Here is a 19,365-nt window from a genome sequence, read left to right on the forward strand (position 1 = left end):
CTGACATGGCACTGTCCGCAGGTTCTGAGGGAGGACCCAACATTGAGGTTGGGTAGATGAGAGAGAAGTGCTCATGGCTTCCTGCATTTGGAGTTGAAAGGTGTAGTTGGTGTCAAAGTCTAGGGGTTTGGGACTCGACGAGCTCCCGACGTTGGCTTCAAGTTCGTCGACTTCCATTTCTCGAGTCAGCCAAAACTTTCCCTCTTTTTCTCGCAAAGAAGATTTTGGGAGAGTGAGGAGTAGTATCATCAGGAAGGCCACCTTGGCCTGGGGTGAGGCCTGCCCGCTCGGCCGTTGCTAAGGAAGAAGAAAGGAAAAAGATAGAAAAAGTTATAAAATTTTTTTTAAAAAAATTAAAATCTTCTCATAAATTGTTTATGTTAGCGTCAGCCGTGCCACGTGAGACGGTTGGTGTCCACATTAGTAATTTTCAGCCTAAATTGGTTGGATAGACTAAATTGGAAAAATGTGAAAATGTTTAAAACTTTATGGACGATTTTCCTAGAAAAGTGATTTTTTTCTTGTCAAAAGGAAAATGCATTTTTACCCAATCTCTTTGTTGTTTTCAGTCTATGGAAAACGTTTTCCATAGATCGACCAACTTTCCATCATCCAAACATGGGAAAGTCGGAAATTTTTTTTCCGAAAATAGTTTTTCTTCAAACAAACGAACCCCTAGTCTCGTATGAGACTTCCACTAGTGACTTTTGTAAAGCCCATCAAGTTCGGCTCCGATGTTGCTTTTCACATAGCTAAGAAAAAGAACTCCATCCATGTCTATTAGACCATGACATATGCTGTGGTAGGGGAGCGTGCACCGAAAGTTATGAACCTTATATATACTAAAGGCAATCATATCTTAAATCTTCAAATCAATTCAATCAAGTTTTAAGTTTTTTCTTCGTTCAAATAGTGCAATCAAATCATTTCCACAAAAAGTACCTATAATTGCCCACGTGGCATTCAAAGTTCACCTATGCCTTACCCTAAAATTGCACCTTTTCCATATAAAACAGAGGACTTAAATGCATTTGTTAATAAATAGTTTAGGACTTCATTGAACCAATTGAAATGTTTAGGACTCGATTATACTTTCAGATAAAAGTTTTGGATTTGATGGACCAAATTGAAAAGTTTAGAATTTTATAACATCTTCTACATAAGATTTAAAGCTTCTTGTGCAATTTTCTCTACCGTAGTGTTAGCTATGCATGGTGCAAATGTGGAGGGACGAACAGATGGTAAACATGCATTATACGAAGGAAAAAAAATGGCAGGCATGCATTATTTCAAGGATAGCCTTTACTCTCTCAAAGCTCCACTTCAATGAATAACGCTTCCACTTAATGTGGCTTTCTGTATTTGACTTGACCTGCTATAAGGAAAGTTGCTGTTTTATGAATTTGGGAAGCGATCGGCGCAATAGCCATTCCTAGAAAACTAAGGTTAATTTCTCAAAACTCCCCAGAATTGTAGCACTGCTGCACAATAGCCCCTGAATTTTGAAAAGTTACGAATTACTCCCCTTAATTTTGTCTTAGTGCTTGTGTAGATTCATTTACCACAGAAAAGTGAACACTTAACAAGTGGCGTATAATAGAAAAAAACAGTTATGTGACGGATTTGTTGTAATATGTGTGTGTGTATCAACACATGAGAGTGAAGATAGGATAGAAATGCTTAAAAGTTGATGTTATTCACATTGTTAAAAATCAAATAGGACACATTCTCATTAATATAGAATTGTCAATCATTTTCTTAGGGTCAATTGTTCAAAAACCCCCTGAACGTTGACACCATCGACAGTAGCCCTCGAATTCTGAATATTACATATTACCCCCTCAACTTTGGCACCATTTGACAATAGCCCCTAAACTTTGAAATATTGCAAATTACGCCCCCTCTGAGAACTTCAACATTTGTTGTAGTCACTAGTTTTTCCTTAAACATTGTGGTTAAGTGTTACCTAAAAATCGATTAACTCACATTTCTTGACCAAAATAACCTCTACTAATATTTCTTTAAATGTCATCAGCCATGCACCCTATCTATTTTTTTGAACTCCATAACCATGTAATATAGGTTATTATGATAAAAAAATGAATAAGTTCATCATTAGGTAAAACTTAACGGCTATGTCGACAAAACTAACGTCTACAGAAAATCAATGTTTAATGGGGTAATCTGTAACTTTTCAATGCTCGAGAGCAATTGTGCAACGATGCTGGAGTTGATGGGGGTAACTTACAACATGTCGGAATTTGCAATAGTACTAAAGTTCAGGGGTTCTTGAGTAATTATCCCCAAATTTTAGCTCTTTACATGCAGCTTAGGTCCTTCCACATTAATTGCTCCCTTGCATCCGGACACATAGACCCACCTATATAATAGATCCAAAAATTATTATAACCGTCTTATAATGTGTCATATATGGGTCAGTCCAGCCCATTAACTCATTGTCCCATTTCCTTCAACAGCTTCCACGCAAGCATTGAAGTGGCAAGGTGCAGCGGCGGAAAGAACAAGAAAAGAGAAGGGAAGAAGCTCGCTCGTGAAGAAGAGAGAAAAAGGAGAAAAAAGAGAAAAATCATGCGTTTTATTTTGTGAAATCAATTGGTGATATTGATTTTGAATTTGATTTCTTGTATTGGAAGATGTTGGTTTGGTGCTCAATACCGCTATGAACCCGATTGAGGATTTGTGCATACTAGTTTAGAATATCCTTGTGGGCGGAGCCACCGACAATATAGGTAGAGTCCTAGCCAAGGGGGAATCTTGGTCGCCTTATTACGGGGCATTATACGTGATTATGGTTAGAAATCTGAGCACGAGTTTGTTCAATGGAGTAAACCGTTGACATGTGATTTGAGATTAGTTAATGGAATAGACTATCAACATGTGGTTTAATAAGATTAATCAATGGAATAGACCATTGATTTGCGAGTTGTTGAGATTGATGAATGGATTGGACTATTGATGCTTGTTATGATATTATTGATTTAACGTATGTTTTCTTATATGTATATGATTATGTTAAAACGAAATAACTCATTCTTATCTTGTACGTGTATTATATATGGGATTTGAGACAAGCGAGTTCCGATGTTGTTTTTGCAAAGATACATAGTGAATGTTCGATCCGTTTAGAAGAGATGCATTTCTTATTGGGTTGTGATTACTCACCCCTTTCTTTTTCAAATCTTTTCAAGTCTCTCAGTTAGCGGCCAGTAGAGCGAGAGGGATATCGATTGAGGTCTTTGGAAATTGATTCTTTGGTTGTGTTTGAGGCTACGTCTTTTAGGTGAAAGGATAACCGTATCACTCCCCTATTTCTGTAGGATTCGGGGTGTGAAATAAAGAGTCCACTAATAAGGAGACTTAGCCTAAACAGAAAATATCACTATCATTAAGCAACTGAAAATGAAACTTGTCCTATTGCTACTCATATTTTTCAGAGTTTCTGATATGGCAAATATTTCAGAATACGAATTAGAGCTGGAAAGACAAGTTAAAATCATGAGCAAGCCAGCTGTCAAGACATTTGTGGTAAACATGGTTTCCAAACCATTTGATGATTCTTCAACTATGCACTTTTTTCTTTTTTTCCCATAGAATCTAGGATTTACCTAGCTGAGTCTCAAGCAAGTTTTTCGCTTTGAGAAACCATTTATCGGGTTAATGCTCTTATGAAGGCAAAGGAAGGGAATATCATTGTTTGCGTCGATATTAATAAACAACCGGCACTTGATCATCCTTTATTGAAGAATCATATAGTTCAGGTAAGGGTTTGTCAGAATTTTCCCCCAAAAGTCGAGCACAACTACACTAGAACGTGTTGTTAAACTCGTACTTATCTTCTTAAACTGTATGCGTTGATTTTTGGCTATTTGATTTTTTCTCTGTTGCAGGTAGAACCCAACTTACATTTTGATAGGTTCGAGAGATTTTCCTCATATGAAAAATCTCTTAACATTCGGATTGCGAGAGCCTTGCCCTGTTGGAATAGTACCCATTCCTCGAGTAACAAAAGAAAACTTGAGGAGGGCAAGATCTCTGCCTAAGATGCCGTCTGTAGCGGCTGTGTAGCACGATGCTCTTGCTTCTAATCAACATGTATGCTCTCTCTGTGCCCATCTTCTTTTTTTTTTTTGTGGAACCCGCACGGCCACGGGAGGTAAACCCGGGGCGACACGTGCTCCACCACACACGTGCACCGGTTAAGTAACCCTGCGGCACCCGGGATTCGAACACTCAACCTTTTGCGAGAAGAAGAGTGCGACCTCCAGCCGCGGTTTGATGATAATTAATTGCTCTATAGGATTTCCCAGTGCAAGTGAATTAAGAACTTTTCAATTTTTTGCCCCGCCGTAATGAGTTAAAGAAATCTTAAATTTTTGCAGGTGGTTTCTTTGAGAGACGATGCGATTGAAAGTGTTAAATATGGCTTGCATGGTGTAGTCAGTGTCTACAATTTAACTGTTGCTCACAACCAATTCAGTTCACATAATATGTGGATCGAAACCGGTCCTCCGGACCATGTTAGTATGATTGTAACCGGTTGGCAGACATGAAAATTTATATTGATATTGTGAATTTATGATTAAAAAAATCAAAAAAGCAATCTAATGAGATTGTTTTACTAGGTTGCTCCAGGTTTATATGGGCTTTTCACTTATTGGACGGTTAGTTTAAGAACAATAACTATTTCCACGGATAACCTTTCCAAAACCAACATTGAAATTAGAGGTAACTTGAACTGTCTTTTTACTCTAACAGGGTGATGGCTATCGAGACGGATGTTATAACATGTTATGTCGCGGCTTTATCCAGATAAATAGGGAATCAAGCCCTGGTACTCCTAAGCGCGCTGCTTCTACTTATGGGAGGGATGTTTTTGCACTTGCAATCCGAATTGATCAGGTAAGATTAGCTTTATAGTCGTTAAGATAATGGTTCTTATTTTGTAATAATAATGTATGAAGAATACAATTTTCTCATACTATGTTATGTATAGGGAAAATTATTCAATCTATCTTAAACCTATTGTAAGGATGCCAGTTCGGTCTTAAACTTATCAATTTTGCTAATGTAGTTTTAAACCTATAGTCATTCTATCCAGTTACCATTAGAAATCATTGACGTGGTGATTTATAAGATGTTCACATTAGTGTGCCACATAAGATGCATGGTGATGACTAGACTTCATGTCGGCAATTTTCGGGAATTGGCTGGAAGGTTTACGTTAGAGTTTTATGCAAAAGTTTGTGATTGAATTGACATCCGTACAATATGATTAGGATTGAATTGATAATTTCGTTGTTATGTACGTATGCCTGTAAGAGCATGATAATTTCACAATTCACGCTCCATACGTAAAATGACATACCTTGTTCTATATACATGATTAGCGCTATTTTTCTTTTTAAATCAAAACTTTCACCGTTCATGACCATAACATGTATAATATATAAACTGTTGAGCAAGTTTTTCTTTTTCCTTCCCTTAACCAGGATAGAGATACTGGAAACTGGTGGTTGCATTGCGACGATCCGCCGATAAGGGTTGGTTACTGGCCGAAGGAGCTATTCTTATACCAGCGCAACAGCTCACTCCATACAGCTTGGGGCGGAGTCAGCCTTGCCGGAAGCAATGGGGCTTGCCCCACCATGGGAAGCGGACACAAGCCCGACGGCGATTTCAAGCACGCCATGTACTTTAAAACCCTCAAATGGGTAGGCGCGACCGGCGACGCCTTGCCTCCTACGTGGAAGATTTCGGAGTGGGTCGATAAATCCAATGTGTATGGCTTCAAGAATCAATGAATTGCCATACTGTTTCACTCGTAGATGCAACTCTCAACCAGAAGATTCAACTCTAGAAATTTACTTTTGATGCACAATAATTTGTGATCATCATCAGCCCTCACTAGAAGCCGGACGAGGTCGCCAATCCTCATCCGACATCGTCAAAGGTGTCGGAAAACCTTAACTGTCGTCGTGGTCAGGGTTTGAAAGAAAACCTGGTTTTGATCGGAAAATTATAATCCCTCCCTATTCGAATGATCCTAGTTACGAAGGAGTGACGGTGATCTAGAAGCCCCAATTAGGGGTGAGCAAAAGGAATTGCCCAGATTGCCGGGAATCGCATGGATCGGATCAAACTGGCAGCGGTTTCCGGGGGCATCGGTTTAGTTCCAAGTTCCATAAAATTGGAACCTGTGAATTTCGGTCCGGCTGGACCGGACCGATTATTTCCTAAAAATCTGTAAAAAAAAAAAACCTTAACAAAAGAAGGTCCTTTAAGGCTAGATTGATTACGTTTACTTATGTATGTGAGTAAGATGATAAAAACTAATCAAAACACAACACTAGTTGCTCATTCCAAATTTTGCAACAAATTGGAAAAATCTCTGTGAAACCTACGGTGTTACATGTAAAATGCCTTGATTATCAAGAACATCTTCAATTTCACCTTGATCGTTAACGATAAATAAAAAAAAACTGAATATGCCATTAGTTTCATTGGCCTATCCGAGAACCGAACCGGATCAGATCGGTCGGTTCAGTTCTCGGTTCCAAAAATAGGGACCCAATCCCTCTAGTCTGGTTCCTAATTCATGTGTCAGAACCGGACCACCAGAGAACCGATCACCTCGAAAGCATGGACACTCTCTAGGGGCCTCCGTGTCGTGTCGGACACCAACACTCGTCCGACACTCTTTTTTTATTATTTTATTTATTTATGGATTTGAATCTTATTAATTTGATTGAAATAATCATAAAAACGATAATTTATCATGTATATATAAAAATATACATTTTATATACAATGTGTCTCAAAGTGTCAGAATTCTCATTTTTTGAGAAATGATGTGTCGGCGCGTCGTGTCGTGTCGCATCGCGCGTGATGTGTCGGTATCGGTGCTACTTAGCTGATCACCCCTAGCTTCAATCATCACCGCAATGGGGCTTCTAAAACCTGAATCTTTCCCATGATGGAGGACAACATCAACACACCATTCTTTGTTTTATAGAGATATCGCCACCTGGTCTTGCAACTCGGATGGGATTGGAACTGGATTTAAAGTTTGACATGTTTTTTTATAGGCCAAGATCGCTTTCAGGCCTCCTCCATGTACAAATACATAACACAGATCAGACGAGAAAGCTCCAGAGGATCCCACGACCGGCTATAACCGGTGGCGGGTCGACCTGTTAACCGGCTGCATCAGGTGAAGTCGGACAAGGGCTATATATATACAGAGAGCTGGTTGGACACGTGACACGGTATCCCCTGATCACCAGCTTCCTCGTCTCGGCTCTCTTGATTCAGAATCACACAGAGACAAACATCTCCTCTCTCTTTTCTCTCTCTCCGAATCTCTTCGATACCAAACCTATAAAAGCCCCCACCCTTTCAATAAATTTTCCCCACTTCGATCCCTTACGCTCTGTCTTCTTCTCCCTCAGCGAGATCTTTCGGCTCTTGGGTCCTCCGAAATACCGGTTCTTGATTTCGTGTGTCCGTGGTGCCACTTGAATTCTTGAACCTGTTGGTTCGGATCCGACCCATCTGGTCCCAGATCCGCAACGGGTCGAGTGATCTCGAGGAACTAGTAACTGGGTTGGTTTGATTCTTCCCCAACTCGTCCTGATCGGCGGAGACTAACAGGGAGGAGATCAATCTTAAGTTGTACAGCTAGGGTTAAGAGGGATTTGCTGAATTTCTCTGGGTGTAAGAGAGGGTTTGCGATTCGTTTGGTTGGCGTGTGAGAGTTACACTTGGGGAAGAGTGAAGGAATTGAAATTTTTTCTGTAATGGCCGAACAAGTAGAGGGGCTTGAAGGGAGCCAACCGGTGGATCTCACCAAGCATCCCTCTGGCATTGTTCCCACCCTCCAGTAAGTCAGTCTTTGTAATCTAAATGTCTCTATGTCTCCCGATGGGAGTTTGCGGGTGTTCCTCGTCCGGGGAGCTGGGAGCCTATTGAAGATCTCTGTGTGCTGGTTTTAGCAAGTATGAGTGAAGATGGAAAAAAGTTGTCAGCTCGAGTGCACAGTTTTAACCACGTATCTGGGGGTTCCTCCTCATTTAATAGAAAATAGAAGTCAGTTGATAAGTGGCTTGCGCGACAGATTTTAGTGCTCATCAAAGGATGCGTTGTCAGTCATTGTTCATGTTCGGTTGATTTGAGTACTAGCTGCCATTGAAGGTTGCTTCATGGCGCCAATTGTTTGTTGGGCTTCATGAATTTCTGAAACAGTTGAAATTATTTCTGTATACTTTGGAATGGAGTACACAATTTCAAAATGCACTTGAAAACATAAAATGGCTAGAATTTGCCTCTTATGGGTCTTTTATTGCAATTGAACCATATTTGTAAAGTGTACCTTGGAATTATATTGAAGAGTAGATAGGGAATTAAGCTTTTGTTTCCTTTTTATTGAAGCAAATATAGTACTGTACGAGGCAATTCACTTCATGTTAGAGCTAGGTTTCTGTTTTTTGACTCGTGTCGACTTTGGATCTACTTTGTCTATGTTAGAGTAGTTTGATGCTGAATGGGTTGGGCTCTCAAGAATGACCTGCGAGGCTATGAAAACAGCATCTGATTTTCAACTAGCTTGATATATCACTATAACATTATGAACATTATGGCTCAAGGGAACTTCAATATTTTTTTGTGATCACATGTTCATAGGAACATAGTCTCAACTGTCAATCTGGATTGCAAGTTGGATCTTAAAGCTATTGCGCTGCAAGCTCGGAATGCTGAGTATAACCCAAAGGTACTTGAAATTTTGTGAAGGAGCTACTCTATCGTGGTACCCTTTCTTTGAAAAGTCAATAAAATTTTGGAGGTGGTGGACGCTGGGAAATAGAGCTCTGCAAATTGTGTTTTAAATCAAACCTATGGAGTCGCTTCTCCTAAACATAATCATACTATAGAGCGATTCATGGCAAAAGAACTTCTCTCTGTTGTCCCCCATTCATTATGGTTATGGGCTTTATTTATTACTACTTTACTTGCTATAGTGGCTGCTTTTGTTGTGCTCCTTAAGATCTGGCCAATACAGAGTTGGTGCTCAGAATGTGGTAAAGCTCTGGTTTAGTGCCTAACTTCTTTTTCGTCTTTACAATGCAGCGTTTTGCTGCAGTCATCATGAGGATTAGGGAACCAAAAACGACAGCTTTGATTTTTGCTTCTGGAAAGATGGTAAGTGAATTTAGGTTGTTAAGATCAAAACTCAAGCTAACATTTCTGTATATATATCTTGGAAATACCCCTGTGGTTGTGCTTGTATCTTTTTGTCCAAGATCGATAGTTTTGTTTCTTTGTGGGCCTAATGATGCCTGACAATTATGAGGATTTTAAAGTCTTCTTGTCACTTTATGTTTAACTTCTTCAACAGTGTTTCCAGGATTAAGTACTTTAGTCCTTGTAATGATCCGAACTACTCTTTTTAAGACAATTCTTTTATTTTTTTTCTTCCCATTGAGCATAAGAACTTGCATCTGTCTTGATAAGACGGGAACTCCTGTTGTTTAGATTTTGGTCTATTACTCTCTTTTGTTGCTGTTGTGCTTGATAAAAAAAGCTACATTTGCACTGCTTCAGGTTTGCACCGGGGCGAAAAGTGAACAACAATCAAAGTTGGCAGCAAGAAAGGTACTTTAACTTTTCATATACACCCATCATTTTTCCCCTGAAGAAAATTGCATGATTAAAGTAGATTTAGCTAGCTTCAACTTTGGCAGACTTTAGTTATTATCAAAACTGGGCAAGATCTCGACTTTTATTGCCATCTGCATGTATTTATTGCAGTGATGGTGATTTATTGGATTAGAGTAGCATTTAGTTCTCAAGTATCGCATCTGAAGGTGTTTTGCTTTCTTCCAGTATGCAAGGATTATCCAAAAGCTTGGGTTTCCTGCCACATTTAAGGTATTGTCCTTCCTCTCTCACTCTCTGGCATTTATATACACTTTTCTGGCCTATCGAACTGGCCACTTCGTGGAGCTCTTGCGGTTATCAATGTGCTTTTGTTTACAATGACTGGCAGGACTTTAAGATTCAGAACATTGTTGGCTCCTGTGATGTGAAATTTCCGATCAGACTTGAAGGTCTTGCATACTCTCACGGTGCCTTTTCAAGCGTGAGTGCCTTTTCTCCCCTGGTTCTGCAGTAACAAAAAGTTTGTAATCAGCAGTATCAGAGTTGCCGAATGAGATTCGTGAAGAAGTGTAAAATCTCTCACCCTTTTTGTTTGTTTAACTGCTGAAACACCTTTTGCATCAGTAGCATTCTAAATCAGAGTAGCTTGCCATAAACTTCAAAGAACAGTTCACAGGTTCCTTTTCAATTTTCTTTCGCGGGGATCTGTTCTTTCTCTCATATAGGAAATGCTTTTTAGCATTATCAATTTCAGTCAAAAGTTTGTCCTTTGGATTTGTTTTTACTTATATGTTCCAGTTAAGGAGTCGAATGTTTCTTTTTAAGTAGAATCTACATATTGCTGTGTGGCTGCTCTGCCATCAACAACACTACGAGCATTGGCATTTATTTACTCGATGAGGACTTATCTCTTTCCCACTCTGATGCAGTATGAGCCTGAACTCTTCCCTGGTCTAATATATCGCATGAAACAACCCAAGATAGTGCTCTTAATTTTCGTTTCGGGGAAGATTGTACTTACTGGGGCAAAGGTGATCGGCCTCTTCCCTGACTTGTCTGCTCGCTACTACTTTGATGTGATCAATGGACTGACCTTCCTTCTTTGGCTGGTTTAGGTGAGGGATGAGATTTACACTGCCTTTGAAAACATATACCCCGTCCTCACCGAGTTCAGGAAGGTCCAACAATGGTACATATCTTGCTCTACTGTTTTGGGTATTATAAACACTATCTGAATTTGCTTACTTTGTGTGCGGGCTTGATATTATTATGAGCATGTATATAAGAAAATGAGTAAACTTTTGTGGTGGCAGATCTCTGAAATGGGTATAACTCTGTCTGGCAGAAATTCTCGGGGCAAAATATATTTTTCATCTGCCGTGAGACGAAGTAGTTTCAAGTGTAAATACTCGAAGAGAAGAGGAGCAGAGGTGGTCCATCCTTGAAAGGATTGACTCGAGAATTTGAAGTCTTTTGGGGTCTCTGTGGGTCGAACCATAGTTGCACTACAGTGGGTTCTCTGAAAATTTTGTTGTAATTAGTTAGCTATGGTTGAGAGGCATGTGCAAAATGGAAAGATGTTTAGATGGTCATCCTTTCGTGAATGATTATCGTTTGAGGAGTATGTGTATGGAGCAGCCCTGCGTCAAGTCTTCTGAAGGTCAACAGTTTTTTTTTTTTTTTAGTTAATCAAAACGAAAATAAACATTCATCAAAAAGAATACAAAAGACAAATTATAGAAAAGTCACATTTTTTCTTAAAAGAAAGGGGATAGCACGATAAATAGTAATTGTTGGGATGCAATACATATGACTTTAAATTCCAAGGTAAAATGCCACATTTTTCTCAATACATATCACCTCTCTCCCCATACATGCTGCAAAAGCACAAAAGCAGAAGACCAAAAGCTTCTTCGGTATCCACTCCGGCATTATCAAGCGAAATTATCAAGCATCATCAAAGCAAAGCCAAATTGAAACCACAACACCAATTAGCTGTGTAAGGGAATGCACCATCAGCAAACATAAATCTCAATCCGGTAAAAATAACTAGTCGAGATGCCAATTCAACAAACACGATCCATAAGCCGAACATTACCAAACGAATATGAGTCGATTCCTGCAAACCCAAACAAAATTTCTATAAAGCATTGATCAGCACGCTATGTGCGAGTTACTGACCAAACGGTGCCGAACAAATTGACAAAGGTAAGTCAGACAAATATATTGAAGAACGCTCGGCTCAAGCACGCATCAAACCACCAGATGTCAAAATGCCTAAACACTCCTCGAATATACATATAAATACAAGTAAGGCATAGGCATATCAACGAACAAATGCTAGACGTTTCAGTAATGAAGGCCAAATGCAAATGTATAGCTCGTAAACTCATCACTCAGATCATCACAAAGCATCGTAGCGCATTCAAACAATTAACATACAAAAATTCTTCGATTACGCGGATGATTTTATACCAAAGAAAGTGGCTATAGTTCAAATTCTTTTTCTCTTTTTTTCCTTTTTAACGAATAACAACAGGAAACGGAGCATTTGTTTTTACCGGCGGCGTGAAGATCTAGAAGCCTCTATCGACTGGGATACGAGATCGATGAAGTACTCCGAGATCCGCGACGGCAAGAGCGCTCGGTGACGACGGAACTCACGCTCGGAATCACTTCGACGAGCGGAAGTGGAAGCAAGAGCGGCGAGTGCGAGGACGCCGAGGAGCAAGGCGTGGCGAAAGCGGGAGCGAGGCGGAAGTGGAAGCGGAGGGACAAGGTGAATTAGGGTTTCTAAATACCAAATGTGTAGTTTATGTTTTAATTTTTAGGGATCCTGCTCCCGTCCCGGTTCTTGTTCCTGGTTGCTCGGTTCCGTGTAGCCTTGGAGTTCCAGGTTCTATAGGAACCGAACCGGAACTGGGAACAACCGGTTCCTAAAAATGGGAACCGAGAACCCTCTCGTCCATGGAACCTCGGGAACCGAAGCAGGACCCACCGGGTCCGGCTTCTCCAAGGTTCTCGGCTCCCACTCGGAACCGCGCTCACCCCTAGTATGGAGCAAAACTTACGTCAAGTCTTCGAATTTGTGAAATTTAGTGGACTCGATGTGCCATGATACACTCATGGATATATCTGTACTGTTGAAGAAGAAAAAAGGAAAGAAACGAAATTTGATTTCTGTGATAATCTTTGAATTTTGCAAATTTTTTAATTTCTGATTTTTTTTCTTGGTTTTTCCGCCGAGTGCTGGCCACAGGTAACGACATCTTGGCTGGGCGAGCGAGGGTGAGGCGTTGTGGCGGGTGAGGCGAGAGCCGTTACTCCCTTGCTTGTGGCCTGCGATAGGTGGAGAAGCAAGAAAAAGAACAAAGAAAAAAAAGGAAAGGACAAAAAAGCAAAGAGAAAAGAAAGAAAAAGGAAAATATAAGAAAATTGAAAAGAAATTGCAAAAATCGTCCACATTAGCGATTTTCGGTCAAAATTGGTAAGAAGAATTATATTGGAAATTTTTTTAAAAAAAATTATGTCTGAATTGGTCATTGTACAATAAATTTATAACTTTTTATATAATTATCTTGAAAGATGATTTTTGTGAAGGGGCAAAGTGCATTCCAAGAGGTAAAACTCACTTAAGTAATATGTATGTTCCAAAAATAGAGATATATGGATAGTTATAAGGTGAAATGCGAGGAAATCTTTGATAATTTCTATTCTTTTTTGTAAAATAGCTTAATATTAATGAACATTTTTTGATCAAAGGAATCGGGGCCCACCTTCAATCTCTCAGGGCATGCATGACAATCATTATGTATCTTTGTTTTTCTATTTTGTTGTTCCTGGAAACAAGTTTGAAACAGAAATTCATTTGGTAACACAATTTCATTTTTCTAATTTTGAGACAAATTTTTAATCCAGAAATGGGTTTGGAACATAAATGAAAAGTAAAAAATTTATTTTTCTATTTCTGGAACAAAACAGAAATAAAAACTCTCTCCCACTCACTTTCCACCACTGCCACCACCACCTTTTCTCTCTCTCCCACCACCTCCTCCTCCTCCGCCACCACCGACACCGCCACCTCCACCACCCTCTCCCCCTCCTCCACCTCTGTCGACCTCCTTGAGGGCCACCTTGCCGCCAAGAACTTTTGGAAGGTCGACGAGGAGACCCATCCCCTTCTCATCGCCTTGGTCGACAATGCTGCCATCAAGTGCGGCTATGTCTTCAATTCATCACTGCAGCCGACCTCAAGGCGATCGATGACCTATGACGTCTCCATGGTAATGACCATTTTGGATACATCATCCATAAAACGCTGTAGGACAAGACCAATAGGGACTTCATGAGGTTCTTCATCAAGGTCAGTTGGATGAAAAAACTGGACATGGACGTTGAGCAGTACAATTATGGGTCATTCCCAACCGAGTTCATGTGGAAGCTAAAGGAGGTAAGGATCACTTGCCACTCACCAAAGCATTGAGAGGGACTCAGTTGCTCAACAACCTCCTCACTCACCTTGCTTTCGCTGACATGGAAGATAAAGAAGTAGACAAAGAAGAAGAGGCACAAGAACAAGCTGATTCAGCAATCAAGAAAGGCGGGTTGTTGAAAGGGTTAAAGGACAAGAATGCCTCCTCAAAGCCACAACCCAAAATAATGGTCAAACCAGACTACAATAGAATTATTCAACTCTAGGCATTCTTCACTAAAGAATGTCATTGAGAGATCATTTGCGGCATTAAAGAATCACTTCTTCATTTTGAGACACATATCTTCATTTACAGTTCGAAAGCAAGCACATATTGTAATTGCATTTTGTGTTATCCATAATTACATTCGTGATCAAGACATGAGAAATAATAACTTTTCCTTATATGGAGATATAGAGTACTTATTGGGACCTACACAAGAAAAATTTTGTATCGTTATTAAACGCGTTTTTCTGCTCAGAAACTCGTCTGGGGAATAGAAATAGAAAAATCTATTTCTGGCCATAAATTATTCCCAGAAATATAATGGTTATTATTCATGCCCTCACCTGTCAATGCATCCTTTTATCATTTTATGAGAAATAACATGGTACATAGAATCACTTGTTCAAATCACATTCAAGGGTGTGAAAAGTATTGGATTTAGGCCCCATTTGTTTCTTGAATAAATGAATGATTTGGAAAGTGTTTTTCTAAAAATAATTGCTTGTATCGTTTGAAATAATTAATTAATAAAAATATTTTTATTATAAATAACAATTTATGTTTAAACATTTTTGTGGATACTGAAATTATTTTCATTTATTTATTTTTGTTAGCGATCACCTTTAGGAAAATATTTTCTAAATCATTCATTTTCTAGAAATTTTTTTCCTCATTTTTCAATGTTTGGTTTGCTTAGGAAAATGAGTCAACGGAAAGCCTATCCTTAAATTCAACAAAATGATTTTCTTTTTAAAAAATAGAAAATCATTTTCCAATATATGGCTGGGTATTGGCAATTGGACTCAAAACTCTACGTTTTGCCACGAAAACTCCAGCGGTGGTTCTTGAGTCCCCGACGTTCGGGACCAAGTCTCCCGCGCCAGAGCCTGGGTCTATCGAGGCTAAGCCTATGACATTGGTACCCATGTTGGGGTCCCCGATGCCCGGCCCTAGTTGATGTTGAGCCTGAGAATCCGATGGATGGGCCCGGGTCCAAAGGCCGAGCACAGGATCTAGATACCCGAGCTCAGATCCCCAACACCCGGGCTCAGATCCATAAAGGTCATGTCAGGATCCTTGACGCTCGTGCTTTAGTCCCTAGCATTCAGGCCCGAGTCCACAAAGGCTATGCCTGAGTCCTCAATGCTCGGGATTAGGTCCTTGGTGCCCAAGCCAAGGTCCATTGAGGCCAAAGCCTGGGACCCTGATGCCCATGCTTGGGTCCCCGGTGCCCATGCCTGGGTCTATCAAGGTTGAGCCCAGGACTTCGACACTCGCACTTGGGTCTATTGAGGCCGGACTTGAGACTTTGGTGGCTCTACCCATTCCCCGGCTACCTAGGCGCAAGTTTCCATTGCTCGACTAGTGTATGCCTATTTAGGAAAGTCACACAAGATTTTCCAAATCAAATGGTAGGAAAATATTTTTCAGTTTATTTTCAGGTTTCAGCAAAATATTGGAAAATAGTCATTTCCTGGAAAATATTTTCAGAAATGTCACATATTCTAGAGAAATAACCGAAGCCTAGGGTGTGTTTGGTTCATGGAAAATGAGCGATTCGGAAAGTATTTTCCAAAAAATGATTGCTTGAATCACTTACAAAAATGATTGAACGAAAAATATATTCATTATCCATGAAAATGTTTAGATTTAAATTGTTATCGATAATGAAAATATTTTTGTTTCCTAATTATTTAAAATAATACAAGCGATTGTTTTTAAATCATCCATTTTTTGCGGACCGTTTGTTCACGGAAAATGGATGATTTGGAAAATATTTTACTATAAACAATCGCTGTATTTATTGAAATAACTAGTTAACAAGAAATATTTTCATTAATGACAGTAATTTATGTCTTTAAATTTTCGTGGATGGTGAAGATCTTTTTCGTTTGTTCATTTTTTATGCAACACATGCAATTGTTTTTATAAATATATTTTTCAAATCACTCATTTTTCGTAAAATAAACGATGCCTTTAGACTTGCACGTTACTCGAACTCAGCTTGATTCCTTTTGAGTTTAAATATCTCAAGTAATTAATCGAGTCAAGCTGGAGCTTTGAATATGCAACTTGAGTAACTCACGGAACTAATTGAGTAACTTTTTTTTTTTACATATGTTAATTACATATATTTAAAGATATGAATATAAATTGACAAAAATTGTTGATTTTTCAATTGGAGTACATTTTTAGACTATAAGTTTGGGTTTAATTCGAATTTCATGTAAATTTTCCTATCTAGTCGAGTCATGTTCGACCTTGTTGAAAAGTTACCAAAGTTGAGCTCGAGATTGGAAAATCTAACTTTCGAATAGAGCTTGAGACGAATGTCCAATTTTGAATGTTTAAATCGAGTCGAGTCAATTGGAGCCAGGGCCGAGCACAGAGGTGAGTCGACTCTAATATAATTTCTATCTCTCAATCCTGACCGTCGGATTCCTAGTGAATCCTGGGAGATAAAGGTGTACTCGATCGCACCTTCTTCGCCACCCCGGTTTTTCCCCTCATTAAAAAGCCCCAGCTCCCGTTTCTCTCACACACAGTTCGCCCGCTCACAAAGCCAAAACCAGCAGTAGTCTGTAGACCACTCCTTCCTTTCTTGCTCTCTCTCTCTCTCTCTCTCTCTCTTTCTGCATGGACCTCAACCTTTCCTCCTCCACTCCCTCCTCGACCTTCCGAGCAGATTTCCCTTTCCTTTCCAGCATTTCACTGGAAAATTCTCCCCCGAAACCCGGGATCGGCTTCTCTCTTGACCTCGAGGCTCCTCCTCCGCCTCCTCCGAACGAGAATGGTTTCTTCTACAGGCTCCTCAACAGCCCTTATACCGACCATCTCGACCATGACCTCTACTTCACCGGCGAGGGCTCCTCGTCGAACCTTTTCGCCTGGGTGGTCTCGACCCCACAGCTCAACCAGCCATTTCATCGCCCACCCCCCGATCCTTACCCGACTGCAAGGTTCCCCGGAGGGTTCGACCTCCACGCGCCGCTGCTGCAGCAGACCCCCCCTCCTCCTCCGTCTGTGGACGCCTCGCCGAAGAGCAGGGACGACAGCGTCGGCATAGCAGCGCATGGTGAGCTTGAGTTCAAGAGCCTCTTCGACTGCTCTCGGGGTAGCGCCACGGTGGACCACCAGATCACGCCTTTGCTCGACTTAAATGATCTTGGATCGCTGAACGCGAAGCTCGGTGAAAGGGTCTCTTCGGTTGATGTGACCTCGGATCGCAAATGGGGTCGTGAGCCAGACGATATCAGCAATGATCGGAGCAAGAGAACGGTGGTGATATGTCTGCCGCAGCAGCAGCAGCAGCAGAAGGAGACAACGGCGAAGAAGAAGAGAGAGAATGGGGACGGCAATGTTGACAAGAAGCCCTTGGTCGTCAAAGGTCAATGGACTCCTAAGGAAGACAGGTTTAGTCTTGAAATATATCGCCTTCATTTTCTTTCTTCTTCCTCCTCAATTTTTTTTCTTTTTTGGGTTTTTGAATGTTTTCTTAGATATCTATGTTGTTAGCTTAATTAAGTTATATAGGTTTCTGGGTATGTTTTTTTTTCTTCTTTTTTGAAATTCTGTGGTTGATATATGATGAAGAAAATTACTCTTTGTATGAGTATCATCTTTTTCTCATTTTTGTGCAGGCACTTGATGAGGTTGGTTCATATGCATGGAACGAAAAATTGGTGTCTAATTGCTCAGATGTTGAACGGAAGAATTGGAAAACAATGCAGGGAGAGATGGCATAACCATTTGAGGCCTGATATCAAGGTTTTTTTTTTCCTTTATTATTGTTTAAAAATAGTTTTTTTGCCCAAGTTCACTACTTCTTTAGACCCTACCACCATGAAACCTTCCATTTTATGAATTTGCATTCACCATCATATCCATTTGGTCATTTATTCATAAAAAGAATCATAGTTAGATTTGATAAATGATCACATACATATGGGATGTGTATCTGGACACATACATATGGTATGCATATAGATTTAAGAATATGAGCATTCAACAATCTTTTGTGATTTGGCATAGTTGATTTTTCACAAAAGCAGGCAATAATAACACCACCCATACACGCCATAATTGACGATATGCGTTTCTTTTATTGCCTCTCAACAGAAAAAATGACTTTATTTCCTTACTTTATCGACGCGTGTCGTTTAGTGCATGGAATTCGTGACACTATTTGATTTTTTTTTGTCGGTATTAAGTTTTTCATTAACACACAAGGTTTCCGTTGCACTCCTCATCCTGCATTGTTTAGTCCATATGCGACAACGCATAGGCATGCATGGTGACGAGTGGTCACGCAGACCGGGTTTATCGGAACCATGCCTAATAAGCAGGGCTGTAAAAATATCAAAAGATGCTTTTGAAACTTATTGAACGTAAATGGTTTTATTTTTCTAAGTTTTAGTGATTAAAATATTGCGTGAACTCTTGATGCACTTCCATGCCCTAGCTCAGCAGCTAATTAAAAGAGGTTAACTCCATTTGATGAACTCCAAATTCTTCCATTTAACACACGACATATACCTATGTATTTGCCCGAAACATACATTTAGGAATGCATATATAACTCTATACATGAATAAGATCCACCACTAAAAAGGGTGTAAATACATTCACTATGAATTTTCCTCGTTTTTCCCCTGTTATATGTATCAAGAAAACATCTGTAACTCTCTACACCTATACGGTAAATATAAATACTTTGTAATCTATTTGATCAGTTCAAACTGAAATACCCAATTACTATTGATTGTACTAATGAAGTGTAATCAAAGACACACTGCCAATATGTAAGACTCCGGAAAAAACCCGAACTCAAACCCTAGAGTAAGTTTTTCTCTCTCCTCCTCCTCCTCTTCTTCGTTTGGCTCTCATCATTTTCTTAGCAGAAGGACGCTTGGAGCATCGAGGAAGACAAGATCCTGATTCAGTCACACAAGGAGATTGGGAACAGATGGGCTGAGATAGCCAAGAGATTGGC

The 19,365-nt window shown here is 39.9% G+C and overlaps 1 protein-coding gene and 1 pseudogene across 2 annotated transcripts; both read left to right on the forward strand.

Annotated features, from left to right (window-relative positions):
* Positions 1-7,297: 7,297 nt before the first annotated feature.
* On the forward strand, positions 7,298-11,299 carry LOC115683394 (TATA-box-binding protein-like). 2 transcript variants are annotated; one of them, XM_056315040.1, is made up of 9 exons: positions 7,298-7,900; positions 8,701-8,788; positions 9,145-9,216; positions 9,619-9,669; positions 9,901-9,945; positions 10,064-10,156; positions 10,605-10,706; positions 10,791-10,864; positions 10,989-11,299. In XM_056315040.1, coding segments are annotated over exons 1-9 (609 nt in total). In that variant the 5' UTR covers positions 7,298-7,817; the 3' UTR covers positions 10,990-11,299. The 2 variants fall into 2 exon arrangements, with proteins under 2 accessions (XP_056171015.1, XP_030463794.1); XM_030607934.2 differs by having other exon boundaries at positions 11,021-11,299.
* A 2,296-nt stretch (positions 11,300-13,595) lies between these two features.
* LOC130139156 (tetrapyrrole-binding protein, chloroplastic-like) lies at positions 13,596-14,373 on the forward strand (annotated as a pseudogene).
* The last annotated feature ends 4,992 nt before the right edge of the window (positions 14,374-19,365 follow it).

This window comes from Syzygium oleosum, unplaced genomic scaffold (genome assembly GCF_021117445.2).
Source record: "Syzygium oleosum isolate NSW1041296 unplaced genomic scaffold, Sole_v2.1 Sole_v2.10, whole genome shotgun sequence".
Classification (NCBI taxonomy): domain Eukaryota; kingdom Viridiplantae; phylum Streptophyta; class Magnoliopsida; order Myrtales; family Myrtaceae; genus Syzygium; species Syzygium oleosum.